We start from the raw sequence: 14,523 nt of genomic DNA on the forward strand, positions 1-14,523 counted from the left end.
CCGCTTGATCTGAATCAAATAAGTTACACATTTCAGGACATTAAGTGATGGCCTGTGGACAAGGTGAAAGGAAATGTGTTGTAACTCATTTGGAGCACAACCCTATGCATGACTACTCAGAAGTAAGTCTCATTGTGTTCTATGGGCAGTGGCATAGCTAATGATTGTGTAGCCCGCTGATAAGCTCAAAATGTTGCCCCGGAAGTGATGTGACAACCGGAAGTGACGTCATACCTGGGCTTTTAAAAAAGTGAAAACTGGGAAGAACACACCTCCTCCTCCCAGCAGCTCACCACCCACTTGCTCTGCTGACTCAGTGGCATAGCTAAGGCATCTATTTGCTACCTGGGGTCAAAGTTGTTTTTATTTTCCGGTTAATTGGCCACAACTTTGGATAGAATGCAGATTTTCCAATGCCATTTTGTTTCATTGCATTCTGCATTAAATTACCTTTCCAATGATATATAACATGATGCTATTATTCATACATACCAATATTTTCACCATTTTGGTCACTAGTGTCAAGCTCAGCTTGTTGTCCCTCTAAAGCTTGATGCCCCGTGCAACTGCTACCCCCTGCACCCCCTTAGCTAAGCCACTGTCTATGGGGCTTCCTCCCAGGAAAGTGTGCATACAATTGCAGACTTACTGTAATTTATTGATGGGAATGTACGCAAAGATACATTGTTCAGTATACCTAGCATCTCATTGATAAGCAAAATTTGGATTGTAATATGTAAATACTTTGGTTTGGAAAATGGTGGTTACTTTTCTAAGCTATTATGAGCCATGTTTTCCCCCATTAGATTACTTATGGTACGTATGAGAAACCAGTCACAAAAAATAATTTCCCTTCTCTATACTGGATGGCAATAAGGGAAGGTACTCTGCACACCGGCATAGTCCAGCTACTGCTGCATTTCCAATGGACATGGATTGGTCTCATTGTTTCAGATGATGAGAGTGGAGAAGGCTTCCTGCAGAGGCTGACACCACTGCTGGCCCGGAACAGCATTTGTGTTGCATTCTTAGAAAGGACTGTCGTTGTCAAGGATCTTAATTTGGATAACACTCAAAATGCAGTATTGCAAAACATATTCAGGATACGCTCCACACTTTCATCCACTACAGCCAATGTTGTTATTGTTGACGGGGACGCTCAAACTCTGGAACCACTGGCAACCATTTTATATGTAGCTGAATTTGTACATAGACGTCTTATAGGGAAGGTTTGGATCACGTCACCTCAGTGGGATTTCGTCAGCATTGCTGCCACTAAGGGCTTCTGTGCAAAAACATTCCATGGGACTTTGTCTTTCACAACCTCCGTGAAGGCCGTGCCAGGATTCCAGGACTTCCTTCAGACTCTAAAGCCTAAAAAGTCACTTGCACGTTTTCTCTGCTTTTTTTACAAATTGGCATTCGGGTGTTGCGGTGATGGGAAAATTAAAACTTGTAAACACTGTACCGGAGAGGAGAAACTGGAGAGTCTGCCTCAGACTGTATTTGAGATGGAGATGAGTGATATGAGCTACCGTATTTACAATGGTCTCTATGCTGTAGCACATGCTTTAAATGCCATATATACGTCCAGGCCGAAAACCATGTTGAACAGAGACAAAGGCAAACCTTTGAACATTGAACCCTGGCAGGTATATTCCTCACTGTATTGAAACGGTTATGTATGGTGCAATCCCAAGCACACTTACTAGGAAGATAATTGGAGCACAGTGGAAATCACTTCTATGTAAACTTGCTGTGGATTGAGTGGGTGGTGTGGGTGAAATCATGTTCCCAGGCACATGGGGGGGGGGGGCACATTGCAAAAGCTAAGCAGATCTGAAGCTTGTAGGACTTGGATGACAGACCTCTTGGATATCCCATGCACTTTGCTTTATAGCCAAGCCTATGCATGTCTACTCAGATGTAAGTCCATTTTGTTCAATGAGGTTGACTCCTAGGAAACCGCATAGGGTTGAAGTCTTAAGTTCCAAAATCTAAGAAAAGCGGAATATAATAGGAACGTGTGATTCAAGCCGCAGGTGAGACAGAACCGCCCCTTTGTAGCCCTTGGAAAAGTGCCACAGCTGACCCGCCTGCTTACACCTGAGGAGGCTCTCTTTACATCCAAGAAAGCAGAAGCAAGGAGAGGCTCCTCAAGTGTAAGCAGGCAAGTTTCCAGCACCAATGAGCTGCACTGTAGCCCCAAGTAAAGGAACAATTGTTCCCTGACCTTGACAAGGCCTCTGTGACTACCCCCACACTGCAGGATGCAGAGCAGGCCCCATTGGCATAGTTGCATCAGTGCTGCAAAGTTTGGATTGGGCCCATAGATGTGGAAATGTTGGATATGATGGTGAGCTGAGAGGAGAGGAAGATGAGGAAGATCTGCCAAGTCTATTCTAATAGTTTTTAATAAATGAAAAAGTTCTTTTAACTTGTACATCTCAGGATTACAGGTGCCTTTTCTGACCAGGGGTTTGGTAATACAGTGCACAATATACATTGAAGCTATCAGCTGTTTTCTATTTTTGTCCAATCTAGATGCACTCTTTTTTGAAGAATATCCACTTTAACAATGGTGCTGGCCATGAAGTCCGGTTTGCCAATCAGGAACTGTCTTCTGGACTTGATGTCATCAACTGGGTCACTTTCCCCAATCAATCCTTCCTTAAGATCCAAGCTGGAAAGATTTCTCCAAGTCAAGGGTTTACCATCCATGATGAGGCCATTGTGTGGAATAGCAGATTTAAACAGGTAGGGCTAAAATCCTTCAGTAAGGTCACCTCTTCATTTGCTTGGGAACATTCCTGAACATTAGAGCACTCCTGGAGGCATGCACTGCATGCTATGGTGGGGGCAGGATTGAGAGGCCTTTGAGATGTAAAGGAGCATACTTTCCCCTTACCTCAGTATAAGCCCCCGGACAGCCTAGGGGTCTCCTTGTACGTATGCCAGCTCTATAACTGGTATAAGCCTGAGGAGAGCCAGAGGGTGGGGAAGCTTGAAAACTAGGGGATAGGATTCGACATGCATGACTCCTACCAGATCAACCCCTCCCCTTCCTGACCGACCCCCGTTCCTCCCCTGAAGTGCCCTATTACTCCTCCTCTCTGCCCAATACCCAACCCTGCCAACAACTTATTTGAGTCTCCATTTGTGGCAGCCAGAAAGTGTCCTGCAATGCTGCAATGGGAGTCCTAGCAGTGCAGGGTGACCAAAGGGTTTTACCCCTGCAGCACAATCGTATACCTGACTACTCAGAAATCAGTCTCACTATGTTGAATTGGGCTTACTGCCAGGAAAGTGTATATAGGATTGCAGCCTTACAGGCACAGTTCGTATTGTACAAGTCTTGTAGGAATGTTGAAACAAACCATTAGTACATATACCTAAAGTTAATATCCAAATGAATTTTAACTGTTCTATTTTCCCCAAACATCCAAGAAGCTATAAATCGATCCACACTTACCTCGAGTAAGACCCATTGACTATCACTGTTAAAAGCATATACATAGTATCTTGTTAAAAGTACAGATCTGAAACATTTCCCCAACATACATACCATGGTAGCATAAAGTCTAATATATTAAAAATAAAATGCACATTGAAATGAATGGGGACCCATCCAAAATTGGTTCACAACTCACCTAATGGGTCCTGAACAACAGTTTGAGAAACACTGAATATGACTGCAGCCTTAGAGTCACAGATCGGTATTATCCAGGGTTTGTAGGATTGCTACGACTACACCATTAGTACACATGCCTAAAGTAAATATTCTCATCCACTTTAACCTAAACTTGTACTGGGTCATTCCTGTCCTCTACAGACACAGAATAAAATCATTTTAAAAATATTTGCAAGGCACGTAGCCTCTCATGTTGATTAATCAAATATCTATATTGAGGAAAAGATGGTAAATAAAAATACCTATATTGAGAAAAATATCACATAGATATCTGGGGTTTGAGTTGGGCCCCACTCCAAGGTGGGCCCCACCTTTTAACAAGTTGAAACACACACAACAAGTAGAAACACAAAAAGGAGGATGTCCATAGTGTCGAGTATTAAAAGACAGTTTCCTCTTTTGTCCCATTCTTTTTATTCTTAGATGCCAGCCCATTCAGAATCTAATTGCTATTGGGCACTCGTGTACCATGGAGGGTAAAGGGGGACAGACGTCCCAGGGTTCCACCCCTCTGCCCCCCTGCCAGCATCCATGCATCTATCCATGCCTTCCAACCACCACTTTCAACACTTTCAGCTGCCCTTCAGAGACCTTCTGGGGGCCAGGGAAGTTGCATATGGCCTCCTCCTGCCCTCCGGAGGCCTTCTGAAACCTCTGGAAGGCTTTTAAAAGCCCTTTTGTTTAAAAGCCCTTATAAGACCTCCAGAGGGCCAGAGGAGACCACGTGCAGCCTGGACACTATGGTAAGAGGTGGCAACCGGTGGGGGGGCAGTATTCTTTGATCCTGGCCCCAGGCGGCACAGGGGCCAGGAATGCCAGTGCAATTGCCAATTCCCTGACGAAATAAAAGCACGCTGAATTTTCTGCTAGCAGAAAGGCACTTTGGCATTAAAACCAAATCCTGGTGTATTTCCTACTTCTTTTGGACTGTGCTCTGAACTGTTTTGAATCCCAGTAGGAAAAACAAATCTCTCTACCGACTCTCCCTGAAGTCAAATACCACAGGGGTCTACAGCAGGTCGCTGGCAATAGGGGAGTTCTCTGTTGCTGGTCAGGATCAAGTTGATCTCCTGTTCCTGATCAGCTGAAGTGCACTGAAAGAGAAGGATGGTCGTGGTGGTGGGCATCAAATGTTTGCTTCAGCATTTCTTCCCCTTCTTTCTTCTTAGAATCTGCCTGGTTCAACTTGTGTTGAGAGCTGCCGTGTCGGACACAGCAAGACGGTTCGAGAAGGGAAAGCCATCTGTTGCTATGATTGTACTTCATGTCCAGATGACATGATATCTAACCAGACAGGTGATTGACAGTGCCCTGAATTGCCAGGAAATATTTGCAAATTTTGTCCAGCCTAACACCATAACATATGCCTAGGTATGGTCTGTTCTTCTCCAAACACTTAAATCATGATGCACGGATTCTTAAAGGGAAACTGGTTACAACTTTAACAAGGGAGGATCCATGAAAGACTTCAGAGGCAGTCCATTATACAGTTTAGTGCACTTAACTCCAATGGTGCCTGTCACTTGCTGCATTTTGTCACTCCCCTGATACTAAGCATTCTTCACCAAGAAAATGAGGAATTCTTGTCCAACGTTTGCTTTCAACCTCCCAACATTCTTCTGGATTCATACAGCTACTGACACTCTCTTTGTCCTTTTCAGATGCAGCTCATTGCGTCAAATGCCCAGAAGATCAGTACCCAAACAAGAACCAAGATCAATGTATCCCCAAACAGACAGCCTTCCTAAACTACGAGGAACCCTTAGGAATTGGTTTGATTTCTATTGCTTTTTCCTTTACAGCAATAACAGTTATGGTGATACTGATCTTTTTAAAGAACTGGAACACTCCCATTGTCAAAGCCAACAATCAAAACCTCACCTGCATTCTTCTCACCTCCATCCTGCTTTGCTACCTTTCCTCCCTTCTCTTCCTCGGAAAACCTAGCAAGGTGTCCTGCCTTCTCCGACATTCGGCTTTTGGCATCATTTTCTCTGTGGCTGTTTCTTGTGTTTTGGCAAAAACCATCACTGTGGTCCTGGCCTTCATGGCCACCCAGCCAGGGAACAGGATGAGGAAATGGCTGGGGAAAAAAGTGGCCCACTCCATTGTCCTTTCCTGTTCCCTCATTCAAGTGGGGATTTGCACTGTATGGCTGTCCACCTCTCCTCCTTTTCCAGATGTTGACCTGCACTCCCAGACTGAGCACATCATAGTGGAGTGTAATGAAGGGTCGATCATCATGCTCTATTCTGTCCTGGGCTATGTTGGTTTTCTGGCCCTCACTAGCTTCACAGTTGCTTTTCTAGCCCGAAAACTGCCAGATACTTTCAATGAAGCCAAATTCATCACCTTCAGCATGCTGGTCTTCTGCAGTGTGTGGACCTCCTTCATTCCTGCTTACCTGAGCACCAAGGGGAAAGACGTGGTGGCCGTGGAGGTCTTTGCCATCTTGGCCTCCAACACTGGCCTCCTGATTTGCATTTTTCTCCCTAAATGCTATGTTATTGTTCTAAAACCAGCTCTCAACTCCAAGCAGCTGCTAACAGCTGCTTAAAAAAGTAATTAAGTCAGATTCTAAGATGATAGTTGTTTTGCATGTTTTTCTCTCTATATGTTTCCATACAGTATGAATACTGGATCACAGCATATCACATTTTTAATCGTCCTGATTCTTTTGAATCCACAAGGTGGGGTGAGCAATAATTTCAGAAGCAATAATTGTACCTCCTGGGTAGCTATCCACGGATAATGTTAATAATGCAAGATACAACCCAGAAATCAAAATGTGGAAACAAGGAAATACCAAGTTCATATTAAAGGCATGATGCTAAGGCAGCACAGGTGACCAAAAGAACCCAATGGTTTCCATCCTCTAAAACAGAGTTGCCCAAACCCCGGCCTGGAGGCCATTTGTGGCCCTTGGGGACCCCCAATCCAGCCCACGGCCAATGAGCCACTGGCCCTCCAGAGACTTGTTGGAGCCTGTGCTGGCACAACATGACTACTCTCAGTGGAAGGGCCTACTGTTTGACCTCTTGTGTGAGTTGCAGGCCAAGGGCTTCCTCCGCTGCTTGCTGTTTTACATCTGTGAAGCAGCAGCAAAGCCCAGCCTTGCTTTGTGCAATGTCTTTTATAGGCTTTGAGCTATCATGAAACCTTCATTTATTCATATAAGTTCCATCTCCAATATATTCATTTTGTAAAACCTTTATTCAAATTTTAAATGTAAAGGAATTCTTATTTTCCTGGCCCCCAACACATATGTCAGAGAGATTATGTGGCCCTCCTGTTAAAAAGTTTGGACACCCCTGCTCTAAGAGAAGAATCGTCCTCCAAGAAGTCCTTCCTTCACAAGATGAACACTTTTTCCAAGTAGGGACCTTTATAGCCTACTTGACTATTGGAAATTTGTATGCAGTATCTACTTTTTTCCCAGTCATTGATATTTCTGGTCATGATGCAATAACCCAGTTTCTTCTGAGCATTATGAAGCACTGCTTCTCAGTCATGTTACTTAGAACTGGTCCTTTTCTTTCAACTTTCATCATCTAGTTCTCGGCCACTTAGTCATAATAAGCTCTAGGCTGGTGCATCAGATCAGAATATGCACCCAACTCTGCTGCACTGGTGGGGTCACTGGGTCAGAAAGAGAAAGATCTAGATACACCTTCAGTGGCATCGCAGGTGTGTGTGTGGAAGGTGTGTACCAGACCAGATGACACCCTCAGGGGCATGGCACCACTAGTGGCCAACATTTTGGAAAGCTTTGGGAAAATGTGTATTGATGAATAAAAGCACAATGTTATATATCATTGGAATAATAATTTCATGAAGAACATTATGAAACAAACCATGTTGAATTATCTGTATTCTGTCATACATTATGGCCAATTAATCTGAAAAAGAGAACACAACTGCCTTATGTAACAAAAAGTGGATTTACTAAACTCAAAATTGATCCATGAGACTAATTGTTCCAAGAGCCTATGAGGTGTTATTGTGACTCAGCAGGCAACCAATAAGGTGTTCATATGCAGAGATGGGCAAGTCAAGCACAGCTTGACTTGAGTCAAGTTATGAGTCTCCACCCCCTTTAACCTGACACAAAAAGGAGCCCTAACAAGCAGGTCAGTTGACACCCAGGGCCATCAATTGTTGTCACCCCATAAAACATCATTCATTCCTTCCTTCTCATTTTTATACCACTTTTCCTCTAAGCAGCTCAGGGTAGTGTGCATGGTTCCTCTCCTTATTTTGTCCTCACAACCCTGTGAGGTAGGTGAGACTGAGAGAGAGTAATGTTCATGACATGAAATGAATAATAATAATGGCCAGAAAATAAAAGCAGTGAATATTTCCCCACAAGCAACGCATGAAATTCTGCATCAAATGGTATGTAACATGATGGTATTATTCCTAAAAGTCATGATTTCTAGAATTTTGGTCACTAGGGTGTCACCCACCCCCCACTCCCCCGAGGATGTCTCATTGACCTGTTTTGAATTAACGCAGTGGTTCTCAAACTTTTACCACTGAGACCCACTTTTAAGAATGGCAATCCATCCAGGACCCACCAGAAGTGATGTCATGACTGGAAGGGACATCATCAAGCAAAATAAAATAAATAATTAAAAAATTAAATTAAAGAAAAACAAATAATTAAATAAGGGGTAGCCAGCCCTGTTTCGTCAAGTGACTTTTCTCTGTAGCCTGTCTGCTATAACATCCCTTCCTCCAATAGTGAGATTTCCAGCCCTCCCCAGTGCCCAGTTCAGTGTAAGTTTTTATATTTCAAGCATATCACTATCAGGACCCACCTGGCTTTACAAGTCTAAAAACAAAGAAAATGGACCTTACCAGCTCAAGCCTATTCTTGCTTCAGCAGGTCCTCTTGGATCCATCCCACCAGTCCTCCAGCAGTGCGCTACTTGGGCTTTGCCAGAGCATGCTTTTCTGCCCTTTTGCAGCAGTTGCCACCAGTAGAATGTGCAGCCCGCTGGCAGAGAGGCCCAATGGCAGCTATTTTCAACCACTGTGCTGTATCACCATGTGCTGTGAACAGTCCACAGATGTCCTGTAAAAGTCTAGATGAAGATCACTGGGGGAGTGTGGGGGAGAGTAGAACCATTGTCATTCCTCAGTCAGCTGCTTTTGGGATTGGGTGTGTTATTCCGTTTAAGCTTGTATTAATGTTTGGTTTGTTGTTTAAGCCTTTATCAATACTTATTTTTTAAATGATCCAATATATCACTAAAAAATTTATGGTGTACCTTGACCGTTGTAGCATCTCATCAGTGTGCCGTGATATGAAAATTGCTGCCCAAATAGATTGGGCCATAAATTGACAGTCAACTCTGGGTATATCCTATTGCCATTTTTTAAAGTTTAAAGCAATGCTCTTCAACCCTTTTCATGCCACAACCCAAAGAAACAAACAAACAAGCAAACAAATAAATTGAGGGCCCACCTGCCAATTCTGCTCCCTCTCTGGGTCCCCTTCCCCCCCTTTGCGCATGTGGATAATTGTGTCAAATACTTGTGAGTGAAGTCATTTTTGTTACCGTAAGTGACAGGCTTTGAAAGGTTGCCGTGAACTCCAATTCCCTTGCCTATTCCCTTGGCATCACAACCTACAGGTTGAAGAACACTGCTTTAGAGTAAACTACATAGTATGCTGCTGCCGCAATGCAAGCAGCGAGGTTAGGGCTTGTTTGGCTTGGCCTGGAACAAGAGAGTTTCCTTCCCAGTGCAGCGACTGAAGGAGGGATGGGAGCTGGGTGGTCTCAAAGGGTTCTTAGGGCACCAGCACCCAGCCCTCTTCCTCCTTTACACGTGGGCACAGTACTGATTTTTTAAAAGTCTACACACCTAAAATCCAATATATGAAGGTGACATGACATCATGATGTCACCATATTTCCACCTGAATTTTGGGGGAGCAAAATGCTTGGTGGCTGTAACTACCAGCCAGTTTAAAATGGTCTGCCTTCTCTGTACCTGGAAGATGACATAAACACCACTCACCCAAGGGGTGGGGGGATGGGACGACACTGCCAACCAGCAGCAAGCAACTGACTTTCAAATTGTTGCAGTCATTCTCATGCCTCCTGAAGATAATGTTACTGGGTCTGCATTTCAGAACACGTTAGTATGCACAGACAGAGGACACTGATTCCATCTGCTGGAACCGTGTGCTGTGGCCAATGGCATAACTCAGCAATGGTTCAGTGGGGAAGGAAGAAGGAGTGAAGGAGACACTGCAGCAATACAATATTTATTGTGGGGATGATAATAGAAATGTTCGGAAGGAGCACTGTAACGCATGTATGCGCCACGCACATAGACCCACAGCAGAGAAATTTCAGAGGCACTAAACATGCAATCAACTTCTCTGCATATGAGATGGGAGCAGGTTTTATGGTACAGTAGCAAAGCTGTGCCTAACACCAAGTCTGTGTGCAAAGTGTTGTGGGAATCTAGGGCTAGATGGCCAAGACTAAGTCAATGCAGAGAAAGACCTTTCAGGAAATCCACATGCTAATCCGTAGGGAAAGAAGAGATGAGGCTCTTTTTCTGGGCGATTGAGCAAGTTCCAAGGAGGCACATGCAAGAAAAAACTGGCCAGCAAGTGTGGGGTTAGCGGCTTTTGGTTGTGCTTGGGGAAGGGTAGCATGGAATAAGGGAAGAAGGATAGAAAGAAAAAAGTTTAAGTCAGTTGATTTTGTCACTCTTGTTGTGACAGGACAGAGTTTCGACCTGCTGCTCAAAGGACCTCCTGATCTTCTGAAAAATATAGGTAGATATATACTGTGATGAAAACTCCCTTCCCCACCCCCCTCTCTCTCCCTGTCTCTGGTTGCTAGAAGATGGGTTAGAAGAACCAGGACTGCTGGAAACCTGCCCCCCCTTCCCTTTCCTCGGGCAGACCAAATGCACTCTGCATTAAACGTAATCACCAGAACAGCCCAATCCTGAGCTGCCCGGCACACAGAGCTATGATGCCACCAAAATGACTACCCGGCACCCTGAGTGTGCTGGGCAGCTACTGCTGCCTCCTTGGGAGAAGGGGACATTCATCCCCTTCCCCTGTGTAAGGAAAGTAGCCCCACAATGGGGCTACACGATTCTGCGCAGCTATCAAGCGGGCACAGAGAAACGGAGTTCTGTGTTGAGCCAAGAGGGCTCGCTCCAGTGCTAAGCCCCATAAATGTGCCTTAAGACATATTTGTGACAGTGTACACAGGCGGTAAGCAGGCGTGCACAACTCAGGATTGGGCTCTAAGGCAGGTACATCTTATACTATTTTAGGGCAAAGAAATTTATCTTTATTACTCTTTTGTATGCAATATTGCTATCTTTGTTCTTTCTGAATAAAGCTAAGATCTTTTATTGAAAGCTATTTCTCTCAGTTTTTTCTTTGAAGGAAAGGGATTCTCTGCATTATGCCAATTTATTTATCCAGTCATCAGATCCCATGTTCCAACACAGCTGTGCAAAATTCCCCTTAAAATCAGCTCTTTTGGTAACAATGCTGCACTGCGGTTGAGGTTATGCTGCCAATGCCCCAGTATTCAAGGCTCGTAGGCCAGATCTGAGGGGTGGTTGTGGCTTAATCCTCCAGGTCATGACCAGGAACCAGAACAATTGGTATTTGTATGCTGCCATGATAAGCCACACTCTGCAAGGACACAGCAACACACCACACACAAAGAGGGGCTTGTACCATGCAACAAGCAAATGGCATTGCACCATGCCACAAACCGATGGAAATCAGCTAACGAACATTGGAGAACATTCTCCTTATTAAAATTGTGATCTCAAATAGGAACTTCTAAAACCTCATCACTTGAAACAGACAGTGAATTTTCTGAGCCACTTGAAAGATTCTGGATTTTTTTTGACATAATCTAAACAGCCCAATGAAGAAATTTTATATATATATAGCGTGACCCAAAAGTAGGTGGACAGTGTATATTGGAGGAAAAAATATGATTGCAAACACCTGAAGTTTCAGAGGGAAGTTTTAAAACTGCTATAATTTCAGGCAGGCTAAAAGTAACCCAGACCTTTGTAGTTTCTGGAGTCTGAAATCCACTCTTCAATCAGAACTCATTGTCCACTCCTCCTTTCATCGGAATGCATCGCACACTTTTCTAAGAAAATCACAATTCCTAAGGATTTAATTCCCCAATTCTCCTATAAACTACAATTTCTGAACAGATATGAATGGAGAAATGGATTTCCATTCTAGCATATTTTTTTTCAAGGTGAAATGAATGAAAAAAAAATTATGGGCACCTTGGTTTTTATTTGTAGTGGTTCTGAAAACCAGTGAACACACCAAATCCATTTCTGAAAGTGTCACAGTTCAGGATCCCTAAGAAGATCCATTTCACAGCTTCACGGATGTGTCCTCATCGTCAACCAAAACTGACTAACTGGAAAGGGAGAAGGAAGCACTCAGTTCTGTAGCCTCACCAAAATGTCCAATTGCCTCTTCTACACTATATTCTTAGATGCTCTGAAGCCCAGCAGTGGTAGCACAGCATTTTTGATCTCCTTGTTCCTCATGCTGTAGATCACTGGATTCAGCATGGGTGGAACCACAGAATACAGAATAGTTATTGCTATATCAAGATGTGATGGATTGTCAGGAGGAGGTCTCAGGTCAGCAAAAACTGCACTACACAAAAATGTGGAGAAAACAATGAGGTGGGGAAGGCAAGTTGAGAAGGCTTTTCTTCTTCCGTGCACAGAACGGATCTTCCGCACTGCACTGAAGATGTGCACATAAGTTATGACAATAAAAATAAAGCAGCCGAAACTCATGAAAATGCTGACTACAAGAACTCCCATTTCAATTAAGTATAAGTCAGAACAGGCAAGCTTCAGTAATTGAGGGATTTCACAGAAGAACTGGTTGACAATGTTGGAGCAGAAAGGGCTTGCAAAAGTGCCAGTGGTGTGCAACACCGAATAGAGAAAACCAGTGATCCATACAATGGCAATTATTTGCAGACAAGCACCCCTGTTCATGATCATTTCATACTCTAATGGGTTGCAAATAGCTACACACCGGTCATAAGCCATGATGGTGAGAAGGGCAAAATTGGATGCGAAAAAGAAGACGAAGAAGAGGACTTGAGCAACACATCCAGAATAAGATATGTGCCTGGTATTCTTTAGGGAATTGGCCATGGATTTAGGGATAATGACCGAAACATACCCAATGTCTTGAATGGCCAGATTCATTAAAAAGAAGTACATGGGGCTGTGTAGGAGACGGTCAAGAGCTATTGCAGAGATGATGAGAAGATTCCCTGAGACAATCCCCAAGTACAACAGCAGGAAGGCCCCAAAATGTAGAAGCTGCAATTCCTGAACATCTGAGAATTGCAAGAGCAGGAACCCAGATGCTGAAGTTTCATTGGACATTTTGCACTTGGTCTGCTTCATACTGTAGACGGAAACAGATGGAAACTGTCAATGCTCATATGCTGATTTAGTAACATGTTGATGATGATGATGAATGATGATTTCTAGAATATCTGAATATTTCTTATAGAAATATATTTCTTATAGAAAATAGAATATAGAGTATTTCCTAGAATATCCTCCACTTCACTGTTTGGTGCCAGAATTCTTGGGAACCTAAAGGCAAACCTTTGCACTGAAACCTCCATGGCATCCTTACCTCAGCTCTGATGGTGAATAGCCAACAGAGTGGCAGTTTCAGTGATCAGTCTGGCCAAAAGGGCTCTCTGATATCTGTGCACCCTTCACAACTTGATGCCTGCTGTATTCCCATTTCCAATATTGGCAGAAAAAAAGAATGTCCCTTTTTTTATCCCCCAAGACTTTTTGGATACAACAAAGTATGCAATATATGATAGAATGTCCAAGGCCTCATCTGGTTATGGGCATTTGATCTGTGCATCTTTCCAGACAGATCCAACCTTTTATCATTCTTTACATTCCATTTCCCTCCAATGACACACAATCCTGAGACAAAACAAAGTATGTTCATCCATTGTTTCTACAAGATTTTCATGTGCCGCTTGCTGAATAGTCTCATTTTATCTTAAATAAAGGGAGAACAAAGACTGATTTCTCATGTAAAATTATAATACACATCTGATTTTTTTAAAAAAACCAAACTGATAATGAAGAGGAAAAAGAAGATATGGTTACAGTCTTGGAGCACCTTATGTTACAGCACTGCTGAACTCAGGATGTTGAGTTCCATTGCAAAACTACTCAAGAATCAGTAAAGTTGAACATGTACTTACTATTTATCTTCATGTATATTTGAATTTCCAGAAGCAGATTATTCTCAAGCCATATTAAAGTATTATTCCTATCCAACCACCAATGAAGATTTATTGAAAAGTCCACCTATTCTTTTCATGTTGCAGCCCTAAAAAGCTCTGTCTACAATGGCAGCCAGAAGTTGTCATCCTCTGACAGCTGGTTTTTATTATGTTTGGCGTTCCTAGAGATATGGTCTCAGGAGCCCAGCACAACTGGGAAATAGAGGCATGCAGAGAATTGTTAGCTTTCAGGTCTGTACATCTGCTAATATGTTGCCAGGTATTGTCCCTGGGTAAACATATGAAAGTACCATCATGAGAACTAAGTTCTCAATCACAACTGCAAATATAATTACAGGCACTTCTCCAAGGAGCTCTACTAGTTAGGTTTTTGTGTGAGATTTATGGCTTCAGCGTTTGAAAGTTGAAGATGAGAAGTAACTCTATGTGTAAGCTATTGCCATTATTGAAAGCTTAGAGTATAAGTTCAAAGCACATATTAAATGTGGTCTGGCAGGAG

The 14,523-nt window shown here is 43.2% G+C and overlaps 2 protein-coding genes across 2 annotated transcripts; one reads left to right on the top strand and one right to left on the bottom strand.

The window, feature by feature from the left end:
* Nucleotides 1–1,604: 1,604 nt before the first annotated feature.
* LOC136652901 (vomeronasal type-2 receptor 26-like) lies at nt 1,605–6,248 on the top strand. The gene is made up of 3 exons (XM_066629825.1): nt 1,605–1,652; nt 4,861–4,987; nt 5,353–6,248. The coding sequence occupies exons 1-3, from the start codon at nt 1,605–1,607 to the stop codon at nt 6,246–6,248; spliced, it is 1,071 nt and encodes a 356-aa protein (XP_066485922.1).
* Nucleotides 6,249–12,192: 5,944 nt separating this feature from the next.
* On the bottom strand, nt 12,193–13,149 carry LOC136650935 (olfactory receptor 14I1-like). Its single transcript, XM_066626901.1, has one exon. It carries the CDS (start codon nt 13,147–13,149, stop codon nt 12,193–12,195), a length of 957 nt encoding a protein of 318 aa, XP_066482998.1.
* Between the last annotated feature and the right edge of the window lie 1,374 nt (nt 13,150–14,523).

The sequence above is a fragment of the Tiliqua scincoides genome, chromosome 5 (genome assembly GCF_035046505.1).
Source record: "Tiliqua scincoides isolate rTilSci1 chromosome 5, rTilSci1.hap2, whole genome shotgun sequence".
NCBI classification, from domain to species: Eukaryota; Metazoa; Chordata; class Lepidosauria; order Squamata; family Scincidae; genus Tiliqua; species Tiliqua scincoides.

What these genes read in the sequence shown, in the direction of transcription:
- LOC136650935 (XM_066626901.1), bottom strand. Translation starts at nt 13,149, where the DNA reads ATGAAGCAGACCAAGTGCAAAATGTCCAATGAAACTTCAGCATCTGGG.
- LOC136652901 (XM_066629825.1), top strand. Translation starts at nt 1,605, where the DNA reads ATGTTGAACAGAGACAAAGGCAAACCTTTGAACATTGAACCCTGGCAG. An exon ending in TGAACATTGAACCCTGGCAG is followed by an intron (nt 1,653 to 4,860) that starts GTATATTCCTCA and finishes CTTTCTTCTTAG; the next exon opens with AATCTGCCTGGTTCAACTTG. An exon ending in CATGATATCTAACCAGACAG is followed by an intron (nt 4,988 to 5,352) that starts GTGATTGACAGT and finishes TGTCCTTTTCAG; the next exon opens with ATGCAGCTCATTGCGTCAAA.